This window comes from Rhinoraja longicauda, chromosome 3, assembly GCF_053455715.1.
Source record: "Rhinoraja longicauda isolate Sanriku21f chromosome 3, sRhiLon1.1, whole genome shotgun sequence".
In the NCBI taxonomy this organism is placed as follows: Eukaryota; Metazoa; Chordata; class Chondrichthyes; order Rajiformes; family Arhynchobatidae; genus Rhinoraja; species Rhinoraja longicauda.
This window is the reverse complement of record NC_135955.1, coordinates 20,383,360-20,397,777: the sequence shown is the minus strand read 5'-3', so window position 1 is coordinate 20,397,777 and position 14,418 is coordinate 20,383,360. Positions and strand designations below refer to the sequence as shown.

At 42.8% G+C, this 14,418-nt stretch overlaps 1 protein-coding gene across 4 annotated transcripts in view; it reads left to right on the top strand.

The window, feature by feature from the left end:
- The window catches only part of LOC144589973 (tyrosine-protein kinase JAK2-like), a 165,955-nt gene that overhangs the window by 131,734 nt on the left and 19,803 nt on the right, over nt 1–14,418 (top strand). For all 4 annotated transcript variants that reach the window (XM_078394900.1, XM_078394891.1, XM_078394909.1 and 1 more), the window contains exons 12-17: nt 166–300; nt 5,132–5,219; nt 7,082–7,209; nt 8,921–9,059; nt 10,930–11,081; nt 12,184–12,334. In XM_078394900.1, the coding sequence (XP_078251026.1) occupies nt 166–300; nt 5,132–5,219; nt 7,082–7,209; nt 8,921–9,059; nt 10,930–11,081; nt 12,184–12,334 (793 nt within the window). The remainder of the gene's footprint in view (nt 1–165; nt 301–5,131; nt 5,220–7,081; nt 7,210–8,920; nt 9,060–10,929; nt 11,082–12,183; nt 12,335–14,418) is intronic.

The window sequence follows — 14,418 nt, the reverse complement described above, 5'->3', positions numbered from 1 at the left end:
TGCTTTATTTGCTGTTATGTCCAATTGTGAGGTGTAGGAATGAGTAACTTAATTTATATCTTGTAACAAACACTGCGTAGTATAATTATTGATGTTTAGCATTGCTTGGTGGTATTGGTGAAAAGCGCATTCTTATATAAGTTCCATGTGTTCATTCATTTATAGGGTGAAAGTCTTGGACAAGGGACGTTCACCAAAATTTTCAAAGGAGTGAGGAAAGAATTGGGAGACTACGGTCAGATACACAAGACAGAAGTTCTCCTAAAAGTGTTGGGAAAAGCACACAGGAATTTCTCTGAGGTTTGTTTGTATACTAAGTAATTTCAAAACTTAATAAGTAGAAACAAAGAACTGCTGTGTTTAATACACAACAGGACACAAAGTGCAGGGGTAACTCAGCACGTCAGGCTGAAGAAGAGTCTCGACCCATAACGTCACCTATCCATGTTCTCCAGAGATGCTGCCTATCCCTAGAGGATCTATCCCCAATGCCTTAAGGCATTTGTGGGTAGTTAATCTGTACTTGCTTTGCCAATGACAAATTAATAAAAATATATATATGCTAAGCTGATCAAGTGGAACACAGAGCACTGCATTTTGGACAATGAAGGTGTCATCTGCCGAATGTGTTTGCCTGTAATTGTGATGCAGCTGATGGAAAGGATTGATGTGTATTTGGGTACAAAGTGAAGAATGTCATTGAGCATGTCTGTGGAAAGTTTGCAAGTCAGCGTGCCCTGGTATCCCAAGAGATACCTTGCCAACAACAAGCGGCATTATACTACAAAATAAACAAACACAAGCACATTGCTGGCAATTAGATTTATAACTGTAAAGTTCAATCAAAGCTTCCCTCAATCCCTCCCCTTTGGCCATGAAATAAAAATCAGCAGAATGCAAATCGGTTGTTCTTTCCATCCCACTAGTCTAAAACTCTATCTTGGAGACAGGGACAGGAATGTTCCTCCACTCTTTTGTTTTGTCCACAGTCAACAAACGCACACAGTTATTTCACCAAACCTTTCCTCTTATCTTCTGCCCAACACATCCGAATGAAGCAGAAACTGCCTGAGTGCAGTGCATGCATTTGTGGCAGCATTCTAAGTTTGCTGGGAAAATAAATTAACAGATTGTAATGAGAGCAGAAAATGGTGGAAGCAGTCATCGGGTCAAGCAGCATCTGGAAAGAGAGAAGCAGCATCAACATTCCAAATAAATGACCTGTCAGCAAATATTCAAGACACTGCTGTGCAATTGCAGCGTTCTTTATTTTTATTTTGGACTTCCAGCATTTACAACACTTTGCATCTGATTAGAACTTCTAGCTGGCGATCTCACCCTACTCTCTACAGGCAGAATAGTACTGATAAAGTCAGTGTTGGATTTAATGAATCAGTCACTGGAAGAAATCAGTCAACCCCATGAAAATGTAATAAACATTGGATGAGATGGGTTCAAACTGTTGGACCTAAAGACTGTTACACCTCAGAGAGTGGTATGCCATTACTTTAGAGAACTGGGATATTCTTAGCTGCTTCCAGACTGTTGTGAAACAGCCCACCAGCCTTTCCATTTTGTTTTGGTCTCTTTTTCTCCTCAGTCAATAAACTCACATTGATGTTCAAACTCCAGGGTACTGCTGGCTGCAGGGGACAGCAATGTTTTACAGAGAGACATGTTATTCAACAGATATTTATCCGAGCAAAGTGGCAAATGCACCGTTACATCTTTCTGACCCAATAGAAGTCAAAATTAAGATGTGCGTGGGAAGGATTGAACATTATAGAAAACATAGAAAAATAGGCGCAGGAGTAGGTCATTTGGCCCTTCAAGCCAACACCGCCATTCAATATGTTCATGGCTGATCATCTAAAATCAGTACCCCGTTCCTGCTTTTTCCCCATATCCCTTGATTCCTTTAGCCATAAAAGCTAAATCTAACTCTCTCTTGAAAACATCCAGTGAATTGGCCTCCACTGCCTTCTGTGGCAGAGAATTCCACAGATTCACAACTCTCTGGGTGAAGAAGTGTTTCCTCATCTCACTCCTAAATGGCCTACCCCTTATTCTTAAACTCTGTCCCTGGTTCTGGGCTCCCACAACATCGGGAACATTTTTCCTGCATCTAGCCTGTCCAATCCTTTAAGAATTTTACATGTTTCTATAAGATCTCCTCTCATCCTTCTACTGTGAATACAAGTCCAGTCGACCCATTATTTCATCATATGAACCTACGCTGCACTCCCTCAATAGCAAAAATGCCTTTCCTCAAATTAGGAGACCAAAATTGCACACAATACTCCAGATGCGGTCTCACCAGGGCCCTGTACAACTGCAGTAGGACCTCCTTGCTCGTAAACAAATCCTCTTGCAATGAAGGCCAACATGCCATTAGCTTTCTTCACTGCCTGCTGTACCTGCATGCTTACTTTCAGTGACTGATCTACCAGCACACCCAGGTCTCGTTGCACCTCCCCTTTTCCTAATCTGACACCATTCAGATAATAATATGCCTTCTTGTTCTTGCCACCAAAGTGGATAACCTCACATTTATCCACATTATATTGCATCTGCCATGCATTTGCCCACTCACCCAACCTATCCAAGTCACCCTGCAGCCTCATCGCAGCTTACACTGCCACCCAGCTTTGTGTCATCTGCAAACTTGGAGATGTGTCATTTAATTCCTTCATCTAAATCATTAATATATATTGTAAATAACTGGGGTCCCAGCACCGAGCCTTGCAGCACCCCACTAGTTAGTCACAGCCTTCCATTCTGAAAAGGACCCATTAATTCCTACTCTCTGCTTCCTGTCTGCCAACCAGTTCTCTATCCATATCAATACCCTACCCCCAATACCATGTGCTCTAATTTTGCACGCTAATCTCTTGTGTGGGATCTTGTCAAAGACTTTTTGAAAGTCCAGATACACCACATCCACTGGATCTCCCTTATCCATTCTACTTGTTACATCCTCAAAAAATTCCAAAAGATTAGACAAGCATGATTTCCCCTTCATAAATCCATGCTGACTTTGACTGATCCTGTCACTGTTTTCCAAATGCACTGCTCTAACATCTTTAACAATCGACTGAAGCATCTTCCCCACTACTGATGTAAGGCTAACTGGTCTATAATTCCCCATTTTCTCTCTCCCTCCTTTCTTAAAAAGTAGGGTTACATTGGCTACCCTTCAGTCCATAGGAACTGATCCAGAGACGAGAGAACATTGGAAAATGATCACCCATGCATCCACAATTTCTAGGGTCACCTCGAGTACTCTGGGATGCAGACCATCAGGCCCTGGGGATTTATCTGCCTTCAGTCCCAACGGTTTACCTAACACCATTTCCTGACTAATGTGGATTCCCTTCAGTTCCTCCCTCCCACTAGATCCTCTGTCCCCTAGTATTTCTGGGAGATTGTTTGTGTCTTCCTTAGTGAAGACAGAACCAAAGTACTTGTTTAACTGTTCTGCCATTTCCTTGTTTCTCCTTATAAATTCACCTCTCTGATTGCAAGGGACCTACATTTGTCTTCACTAATCTTTTCCTTTTTACATATCTAAAGAAGCTTTTAGTTTCTATATTCCCCGCAAGCTTTCTTTCATGTTCTTTTCTCCCCCTTAATTAACCCCTTTGTCCTCCTCTGTTGAGTTCTAAGTTTCTCCCAGTCCTCCGGTTTGCTGCTTCCTCTGGCCAATTTATATGCCTTTTCCGTGGATTTAACGCTATCCTTGATTTCCCTCGTTAGCCACGGTTGAGCCACCTTCCCCGTTTTATTTTTTCGCCAAACAGGGATGAACAATTTTTGGAGTTCATCCATGCGATCTTTAAATCTTTGCCATTGCATCTCCACCGTCAACCATTTAAGTATAATTTGCCAGTCTATCCTAGCAAATTCCCATCTCATACCTTCAAAGTCTCCTTTCTTTAAATTCAGGACCCCAGTCTCTGAATTAACTGTGTCACTTTCCATCCTAATGCAGAATTCCACCATATTATGGTCACTGTTGCCCTAGGGGCTTTGCACAACAAGATCGCTAACTAATCCTTGCTCATTACACAATACCCAGTCTAGAATGTCCTGTCCTTTAGTCGGTTCTTCTACATATTGGTTTAAAAAGCCATCCCATATACATTCCAGGAAATGTTCCTCCTCAGCGCTGCTACCAATTTGGTTGGCCCAATCTATATATAGATTAAAGTCACCCATGATAGTTTCTGTATCTTTCCTAATTCCCTGCTTGATGCTATCCCCAACCTCCCTACTGCTGCTTGGTGGTCTGTACATAAGTCCAACAAGCATTTTCTGTCCTTGGCTATTTTGCAGTTCTACCCATACCGATTCTATAGCATCCAAGCTTATGTCTCTCCTTGCTATTGAATTAATCTCCTCTTTCACCAGCAATACCACCCCACCTCCTCTTCCTTTCTGACTATCCTTCCTGAATATCAAATACCCCTGCATGTTTAGCTCCCAGCCTTGGTCACCCTAGAGCCATGTCTCCGTAATTCCAACTATATCATATTCCTTAACTACGGACTGCACTTTCAATCCATCCACCTTATTACGAATGTTCCTCGCATTAAGGCACAAAGCTTTCAGATTTGTTTTTCTTATTTCCCATCTACCTTTAGCTTCTGTCCTTTTATGTCCCTCTGTCTCCTTGCATTGGTTCTCATCCCCCTGCCCTGTTAGTTTAAACGTGATGTTGTACCTAATCACACTTCGTAGTAATAAGTGCCATGAAAAGGGCAGCACGGTGGCACAGTGGTAGATTTGCTGCTTGCAGCACCAGAGACGAGTGTTCGATCCCGACTACGGTGCTGTCTGTATGGAGTTTGTATGTTCTCCCTGTGACCTGCATGGGTTTTCTCCGAACTCTTCAATTTTCTTCCACACTCCAAAGACATACAGGTTTGTAGATTAATTGGCTTGGTATAAGTGTAAATTGTCCCTAGTGTGTGTAGGATGCGTGGGGATCTCTGGTTGGTGCGGACTTGGTGGGCCGGCCCTGTTTCCGCGCTGTATCTCCAAACTAAACTAAACTAAATCTCTACGTGAAATCTAAGATCTGGTTTGCAAAAGTATAAACAAAATCTCTATTTCTGGGATTCTTTTTCAGTCCTTTTTTGAAGCAGCAAGCATGATGACCCAACTGTCTTACAAACACTTGGTGTTGAACTATGGAATCAGCGTGTGTGGCGAGGAAAGTAAGTAATCACTTTCTAAAGCCACTATTTAGTTCTGTGAAAGTGGCAAACATTTAGCAAAGTTGTGAGTCATTCTGTTTCCAAATGGGTTTTTACACACATGGGCCTGAAATTGTAACGCTAGAAAAACGTGTAATTGAAGCAATATTAATTCTTGAAAATACTTTCCACTACCAGGCGTGCAAACCAAAATAAAATCAAAACTTGAATGTTTTATCCAAAATACAATAATCTAAGCAAAACATAGGCATATAAAGAATGTCTTTGTGCAAGAAACTGATGATCTGGTATCCAACTATTTGAAAATCTCAATGTTTTCAAGATAATCAAGTGTGTTTTGTTGTCCCAGATGGAACAAATTAAATTCTTACTTGCACAACAATATGAAAAGATAGTACTCTGTAAACACCATAATAACAATAAAAAACGATCAGTATATATGAAAGACAAAACAAACAATAATAGGTCAAGGTCAAAAGCAATGCCCCCAAGTCTATGTAGTTCAGATCTTATTTGGAGGTTGTAGTGTTTAATAGGCTGATGGTTGTTGGGAAGAAGCTGCCCCTGAATCTGAATGTTACAGTTTTCAAGCTCTTATTCCATCTTCCCGATGTCAGGAGTCCAATCAGAGTGTGGCCAGGGTGGTGTGTCTGTCTCTGATGATGCTGGCTGCCTTTTCGAGGCAGCGACTCCTGGAGATCCTTTTGATGGTGGGGAACTCAGAACCCGTGATGGACTGCTCAGTGTTCACCACTTTTTGCAATCTTCTTTGATCCTGTGTGTTCGAGTTGTGGAACCAGCCCATGATGCAACCAGTCAATATGCTCTCTACTGTACACCTGTAGAAGTTCAAGAGGCATCGAGCTGACTGGATGTTTGCAAAGCTCCATTCTGACTCGCCATGATCCTTTTTCCACGCGCCCTTCCGTCTCACAGGGGTGCTGTTTCCCGCCTTCCTGCGGTATTCACTGGGTTCCAGTTCCCGTGCTCCCATCTAACTCACTAACGGCCAGGTTCTCACCCTCCCTCTGATTCGCTTCCGTAGCTGCGGCCACAGTGGCCCAGCGGTAGAGTTGCTGCCTTCCAGTGCTTACAGCACCGGAGACCCGGGTTCGAACCCGACGACGGGTGCTATCTGTGTGGAGTTTGTACGTTCTCCCCGTGACCACGTGGGTTTTCTCCGAGATCTTAGGTTTCCTCCCACACTCAAAGACATACAGGTTTGTAGGTTAACTGGCTTGGTATAAATGTAAATGTGTGTAGGATAGTGTTAATGTGCAGGGGATCGTTGGTCGGTGCAGACTCGGTGGGCCGAAGGACCTGTTTCCGTGCTGTATAACTAAACTAAACTAAACTAAGCAAGATCCAGGGACTTCAAGGGATGGTGTTAAAGCTAGAATAGATGGTGAAAGGCCTTTTTCTGCTCAAACAAGGTAAGCTGTTTAACACAGAATGTGATTGCAGAACTAGAAGACACTTGCATAGTAAAGGAGACCAAAGACAAATACATCAGTGTAGAGAGGAGGGAAGGAGAGTTTAAATTAAAATAGTGTCCTTAACTTCAATTTAATAGTGAGTTGGATGTTTCCTGTTCTATAGAGAAAAACTTGCCCTAAAGTTGTAACATATTTATAGGTAAGTAAATTTGGGAAAAACGCAGGAGTCCATGAGGTGGGAATAGTGATGAAATAATAGAATTAATTATTTGGACAAATAGCCATTTTTAGATTTGCTCTGGAGATCAACTGAGGCATAACCACCTCATGTGCCTCATAAATATCACAAGTGACTAAAACAGATTCTGCAAGAGAGTAGGATTGCTTTACGATGATTTTATTTTCTCATTTTTATTTGGAAATCAGATATCATGGTTCAGGAATATGTGAAGTTTGGATCGCTGGACACGTACCTGAAGAGAAACAAAAACAACGTGAACATCCTGTGGAAGCTGGATGTAGCCAAGCAGTTAGCTTGGGCAGTGCACTACTTGGTAAGTCAAGTTGATAGAAAGGACTGTGGGGGAGTGTAGTAAATACGCTTCACAAGATCTTAATCAGACTTTATTTTCATACTAAATTACACAAGAATCACACACGCAAATAGATCCTCAAAGGAGTATGTTTTAAGAAACAATTTTCCCAAATGTTTCCAATGCTACTTATGTTTCAGATTCAGGTTTTTATTAGTGCTGGCTTACTTCCCTGAAAGAGCATCTACTGTTAGACTGGAGTGAGCCTGTAAATTCTCTTATTGCACCATGTATGTGGAGAACAATCTCAGGCTGCTGCTGAGCAGGGAGAGCCATATTATGTGTATCCGATCCATATTCATTGTCCTGGCGCTTGCATTACATGTTGGCTCTGAATGAATGAGTGATTGAAGAATGATTTGCAAGAGAAGGACTGACGTGGTAACGTCTCTTGATGCCACAAAATATCCCATAGTTTTATATATTCCTTGTCCATGTTGTTTCCTGACAGATGAATTATATAGATTATTACTCCTCTTTTTAGCCAATTAAAATACACAGTTCTGAGGGGGCTTGGCAGGTGGTATGTGTGTTCTTGCACATGTGCACGTACGTGCGTGTGTGTGCATGTGAGAGTGTGTATGTGTGCGCAAGCTCTCAATTGGGAACTTGAATTAGGGGGCAGAATTTCATAAAATGACGTTACCAGTTTAAGATTGAAGTGAGAAGTAATTTCTTCTTTCAGAGAGACACAAATCTTTGGAATTCTATATTCCGGCAATCGGTGCAGCAGAATCATTGTATATTTCAAAGCCAAGGCAGACAGATTTTTGGCGTAAAGGCGAGTCGAGCATTACGGGAAACAGTCAAGTGGAATTGAGGCCAAGATCAATAGACAATAGACAATAGGTGCAGGAGGAGGCCATTCGGCCCTTCGAGCCAGCACCGCCATTCAATGTGATCATGGCTGATCATTCTCAATCAGTACCCCATTCCTGCCTTCTCCCCATACCCCCTGACTCCGCTATCCTTAAGAGCTCTATCCAGCTCTCTCTTGAATGCATTCAGAGAATTGGCCTCCACTGCCTTCTGAGGCAGAGAATCAGATTAATCATGAGTGGGGCAGCAGGCTCTCGGGTCCGAATGGCCTTTTCCTGTTCCTTCTACTTAGGTTTTTAATGAATAAATGAAAAACATCCATCTTCAAAGGGATATTATTTATTTGATACATTTTCCCATACATCCCACTGTTTACAAGTCTCAAGCAAATTTTGAATCTATCACTTCAGCCCTAACAGGTGAGGTGAGGTGAGGCAACTTCTGATTTTAATCTTAATAATGATCTACTTTGTGCAACTGTGTTGCTTCTTCCCTTTTAGGGCCCTGTAAAACAGGTTCATCCAGTTACATTCCTATTCACACACTTCCTTGTCAGGAGAATCTGACCACCAATCAATATCAATCATCCAAGATTAAACAGTGAAAAACACAAATAAGTCGATCGGTTCATTAAATATAAAGACTGATAGAAAAATTAAAAGACAATTGACTCATTCTTCTTTACAAGTACGAATGAGTCCAAATTACAGAATAATTACATTGGTGGAAAGTTCTCTGATTTTGGTCTTGCTTGAGCTGGTTCATCCTCAGATACACTGCATTGCAAAGCAAGAATGAGATTACCACCAAGAGACATCCACGGTAATCCTGAATCTTTTTCATCCATATGTAGGAAGACAGAAACCTTGTCCATGGAAACGTCTGTGCAAAGAATGTTCTGATGATCAGAGAAGAGGACAGAAAAACAAGAAGCCCACCGTTCATAAAGCTAGCTGATCCAGGAGTGGGTATATCAGTTCTGTCAAAAGATGGTGAGGATACTGTCACACATTACTTTGAATGGATATTTGCTCATTACGTTCTGGCAATGCAATGGCATACTGTACATGGTAATCTTTAGTTCTGATTCAACCTAAATATTCTTACATGAATTGCCTGAATTCCTTCAAACTTCCTCTTCACAAATTAATAGGAAATGTATTCTCTGCAAGTGGGAAATCCTACTTATTTTTTTCTTTCAGCTCTTTGAACATTTGGTCTCCCTAATTTATGCCTATTTTAGCTAAATTTAGTTTAGTTTAGAGATACAGGCCATTCGGCCCACTGAGCCTGTCGACCATCGATCCCTGCACATTAACACTATCCTACACGTACTTGGGACAATTTACACTTATACCAGGTATACAAACCCAAGCCAATTAACCTACAAACCTGTATGTCTTTGGAGTGTGGGAAGAATCTCGGAGAAAAACTACACGGTCACGGGGAGAACGTGCAAACTCTGTACAGACAGCACCTATTGTCGGGATCGAACTCGCGTCTCTGGTGGTGCAAGCGCTGTATGGGCGGCACGGTGGCGCAGCGGTAGAGTTGCTGCCTTACAGCGAATGCACCACCGGAGACTCAGGTTCGATCCTGACAATGTATGGAGTTTGTACGTTCTCCCTGTGACCTGCGTGGGTTTTCTCCAAGATCTTCGGTTTCCTCCCACACTCCAAAGACTTACAGGTATGTAGATTAATTGGCTTGGTAAAATGTAAAAATTGTTCCTCGTGTGTGTAGGATAGTGTTAATGTGCGGGGATCGCTGGGCGGCGCAGATCCGATGGGCCGAAGGGCCTGTTCCTGCGCTGTATCTCTAAATCTAAATTTTTTTTTTAAATGGCTGCAACGCTACCACTGCGCCACCGTGCCGCCCATCCTCAAACATCTGTCCTCGCTCTTGCCTTTGGAGTGGCACAGTGGTGCAGCTGGTAGAGCTGCTGGAAGAGCTGTTGCCTCTCACTCTCGTGATCTAGGATCAATCTTGATCTCCAGTGATATCTCTGTGAAGTTTGCACATCCTCCCTGTGACCAGTCCAAGCTCCCTCTTGGTGTTCCATTTCCCTCCCACATCCCAATAGGGGGGGGGGGGGGTCTTAGGATAATCAGCCACTTAAATTGCCCCTTGTGTGGACTTGTTCGCCTGTCTGCCTCACAAGGAACATCTGGAGCAACTTGGAACTTGTCCGCCCACAACAGTAGAATCTGACAGATGTTAATCTACAAGTTCCCTCAATCATTATGGTATTGAAAATGATTTACCCAGAATAAGTTCAATTACAGACACTTAAGGTGAGAAAGATCATTTTTAGGCTATTAATAGTAAGTATATGCTGTGCACAATGGGAAATCTGAGGAATCATTCAAGAAGGAACTGAATTATATTGAGGGACCCATGGGTCTCTTTCTGTGCGTGAGTTAAAAGAGATGAATAGGATTTTTTTTCCCCTGTGGTTAAATATTCAGTATTTTATTTGATGGAGTTTCATAAGTAAGCCCACTTGCTATCCAAAACAACACTCGTTGACCAGAGTTAAAGGACAATTTCTGAAATTTAATTTGTCTTTGCTATGCTTTGCTAGGTTGTGTGTAGTTTTAATGGAGAAGCAAATTTAATTATTATGCTGAATCTGTGCAGAAACTAAAGTAACCCACTTATCTGTGCTTTTTTCAAATAATTTTATTTTAAATAGTGTTAACCCATCCATTTCTTCATATTGCTGTTGCTTTAATTAGGAAGCCACATTTGGAACCAGTGCTTTAGATTTTGGATTTAGTGAATTTTTAACTCTGCATTATTTTGTCATTAATATATTTGTTGCATGCGGTCTGTAATTTGATAATCAATTTCATTCAATAGTTCTAGTTGAACGTATTCCATGGGTGCCACCAGAATGCATTGAGGATTCCAAGAATTTGAGCCTGGCAACAGATAAGTGGAGTTTTGGTGCCACTTTGTGGGAAATTTGCAGTGGAGGAGATAGACCACTTGGTCATTTCGACAGCATAAGGGTGAGTCAGACTTGAAGGAAGTATAATTCATTCTTGTTAAAAATCAGTTTAAAATTTGTTAAGGGTGGTACGATGGCACAGCGGTAGAGTTGCTGCCTTACAGCACTTACAGCACCGGAGAACCGGGTTTGATCCCGACTGTGGGTGCTGTCTGTACGGAGTTTGTACGTTCTCCCCGTGACCGTGGGAAGTCCTTTGGTTTCCTTCCACACTCCAAAGACCTACAGGTTTGTAGGTTAATTGGTTTGGTATAAATGTAAATTGTCCCTAGTGTGTGTACGATGGTGTTAGTGTGCGGGGATCACTGTTCAGTGTGGACTCGATGGGCCGAAGGGCCTGGTTCCGCACTGTATCTCTAATCTAAGCTAAATTAATTAATCTGCATTTGCTTGATAAGGCTTGATGTCTCTAAACTAAAATGTTGTTCTTTCAGTTTTTAGTCAGCGTTTCTTTAAGGTGATTTGTGATTGCCATGTGCTGGTTCAGCAGACTGAATCATTTTGTGGGAAGGAACTGCAGATGATGGTTTACACTAAAGATAGACACAAAAAGCTAGAGTAACTCAGCGGGACAGGCAGCCTTTCTGGAGTAAAGGAATAGGCGATGTTTTGTGTCCAGACTCTTCATCAGACTGAGTTACTCCAGCATTTTTAAGGCTATTCACAGAGAGTGGTGAATCGGTGGAATTCTCTGCCACAGAAGGTAGTTGCGGCCAGTTCATTGGCTATATTTAAGAGGGAGTTAGATGTGGCCCTTGTGGCTAAAGGGATCAGGGGGTATGGAGAGAAGGCAGGTACGGGATACTGAGTTGGATGATCAGCCATGATCATATTGAATGGCGGTGCAGGCTCGAAGGGCCGAATGGCCTACTCCTGCACCTACTTTCTATGTTTCATTCTCAAAGGAAAATATGTTTGGCATGAAAGTTGAATTTGTAACAAATGTCAGTTCCTAACCTGGCACTTTCAAGACTTTGGCATATTTTATATAAAATTGCTATTTTTCAAAGGAATTGTAAGGAAGCTCCTCAAGATTTTTAAGCTCGCTGCTATTAAGAAAGGTATTTTGATTTTTTTTTAAACTTGTGTTATTCTTTTGACAGAAATTGCAATTTTATGAGGATAGACATCAACTTCCTGCTCCAAAGTGGCTGGAACTGGCAAATCTCATCAATCACTGTATGAATTATGAACCAGACTTCAGGCCATCATTCCGGGCCATCATACGTGATCTCAACAGCCTGTTCACTCCAGGTTTGATTCTTCCACTCCATTCCTAAGAGAATCACAAATTGAAAGAAACTGCATTAATTGATTATACATGCATTGAATCTCCAAGAAATCATTTTTTGCTGTACACGCTAATATCTAAGCTAAAATAATGGCTGTTTATCTTTCACCCTGAGTTGGGGCAGTCATTGCCGAGACTATAGCCACTCTCCTTTCACCATTGATACCATTTAAACAAAATCACTATCTGAACCTCAAGTCACACCTACACCATAGGGGAGGATCCTATCACTCAAGGACGTCCATGAACCCATTGAATGACTTTAAGCTGGACTGCAACATGAAATAACAGGATCCCAACACGAGTATATGACCTGATTTTTTTTAATTTTTGCATGCAAAGTCACTCAACTTCTAGAAATTGGAAGTAAAAAGAGGAATAACAGGCCAGTCAACAGTAAAAGCAGGTCACAGAATAACTTTTTCATGGCCTGGATCAGATGTGCGATTCAAACAATAAATAAGCATTTCAGTTGAGTAGGGGAAAGGAGATTGTGCAGTCGGGGGGGGGAAAGGGGACATGCCAATTACAGAAAGGGACTTACTGGATTGCAAAAACAGAAGGTGTCGGAAGGAACTGCAAATGCTGGTTTAAACTGAAGATAGACACAAAATGCTGGAGTAACTCAACGGGACAGGCAGCATCTAATGTCCAGGGAGGAGCCAGCGCTGCCGTCGCAGCTGCGGCTTGCCTGCAGTCCGTCTGTCTTTTGTGTTTTTTGTTGTTTTTGTCTCAATTGTAGTGTTAATATGATGTAGTGTTGTATGTTATGTTTTGGGGGGGGGGGGTGGGAGGGAACGGGAACTGTAACTGTAACATTCTCTCTCCAGAACGGAGACGCGACCTTTGTTCTGTATCGTGTCTCCGTTCCCGTTGCGGCCTACCACCGGCCATGCACCTGGGACCACCTGGGTCTCTGGTTCGCAGAGCCCGCGGTCCGGACTCACCACCTGTGGCGCTGGCTGCCTGCGAATGCTGCGGGAACGGCTGCGACTCGTCTCCGGAGGCTCCGGCGTGGGCCGCGTGGACGTCGGAAGCCCGCAGGCCCCTGGATGGGGGCCGACATCGGGAGCTCCGGCAGCGGCAGAGGCAACGTGTCCGCCCGCCCCGAATCGCGGGGCTTGGGTCGGCCCGCCACGGACCTTTCACCATCCGGCGCGGCCTGGAAATAGGCCGCGGGATTTTTTTTTCACCGCCCAGCGGGGGCTTCAATATCGGGAGCCCCGACCGCCCCGACGTGGCAACTCCAACAGCCTGACCGCGGGACAAGACGGCAGGGAAGAGAAAAAGACATTCTGGCCTTCCATCACAGTGAGGAGGGACTGGAGGAGACTCACTGTGATGGATGTTTCTTTTTGTTTGGTGTTAGTTGTGATTGTATGTGTTATTGCATTTTTATTGATTAATCTTATTGGTCTTATTGTTCAACTGCGGGTAATGTTTCATTTTACTACACATTTATGTGTATGTAACAAATAAACGACTATTGACTAGAAGGAATGGGTGACGTTTCGGGTCGAGACCCTTGAGATGCTGCCTGTCCCGCTGAGTTACTCCAGTATTTTGTGTCCCTCAAGCAAAAATAGAACTTCAATATCAATAATTGTAAAGTTATGAAAAGATATAAAATGGAAATAAAATATTGGTTAAAAGATGATTCTGCATATGCTAGAAATGAAATGAAACAAATTTCTAAAATATTCAGCAGACCATGCAGCATCTGGAGAGAGAGAGAGAAGCAGAGTCACAATTTTAGCGATCAAAAACAGACTGCTGGAGGGACTCAGTAGATAAGACAGAGGAAGCAGAGGAATGGTTAACATTTTGAGACGAGACCCTGCATCAGGACAGAGAGTGTACAAGAGGGAGGCGCGGTAGAAAGAGATGAGAGTGAGGCAGAGGCTGGTAGGTGATAGGCAAGGAAGCGAATAAGGGACAGATGGAATCAGGTAGGGAAGGGAGAGGGTGGAGTTGAGAGGTAGTGGCCAGTGGGTGTTCGCTAGAAATGGAACGGGAGAGTAAAAAAGGGAAGGGTGACGATATAGAC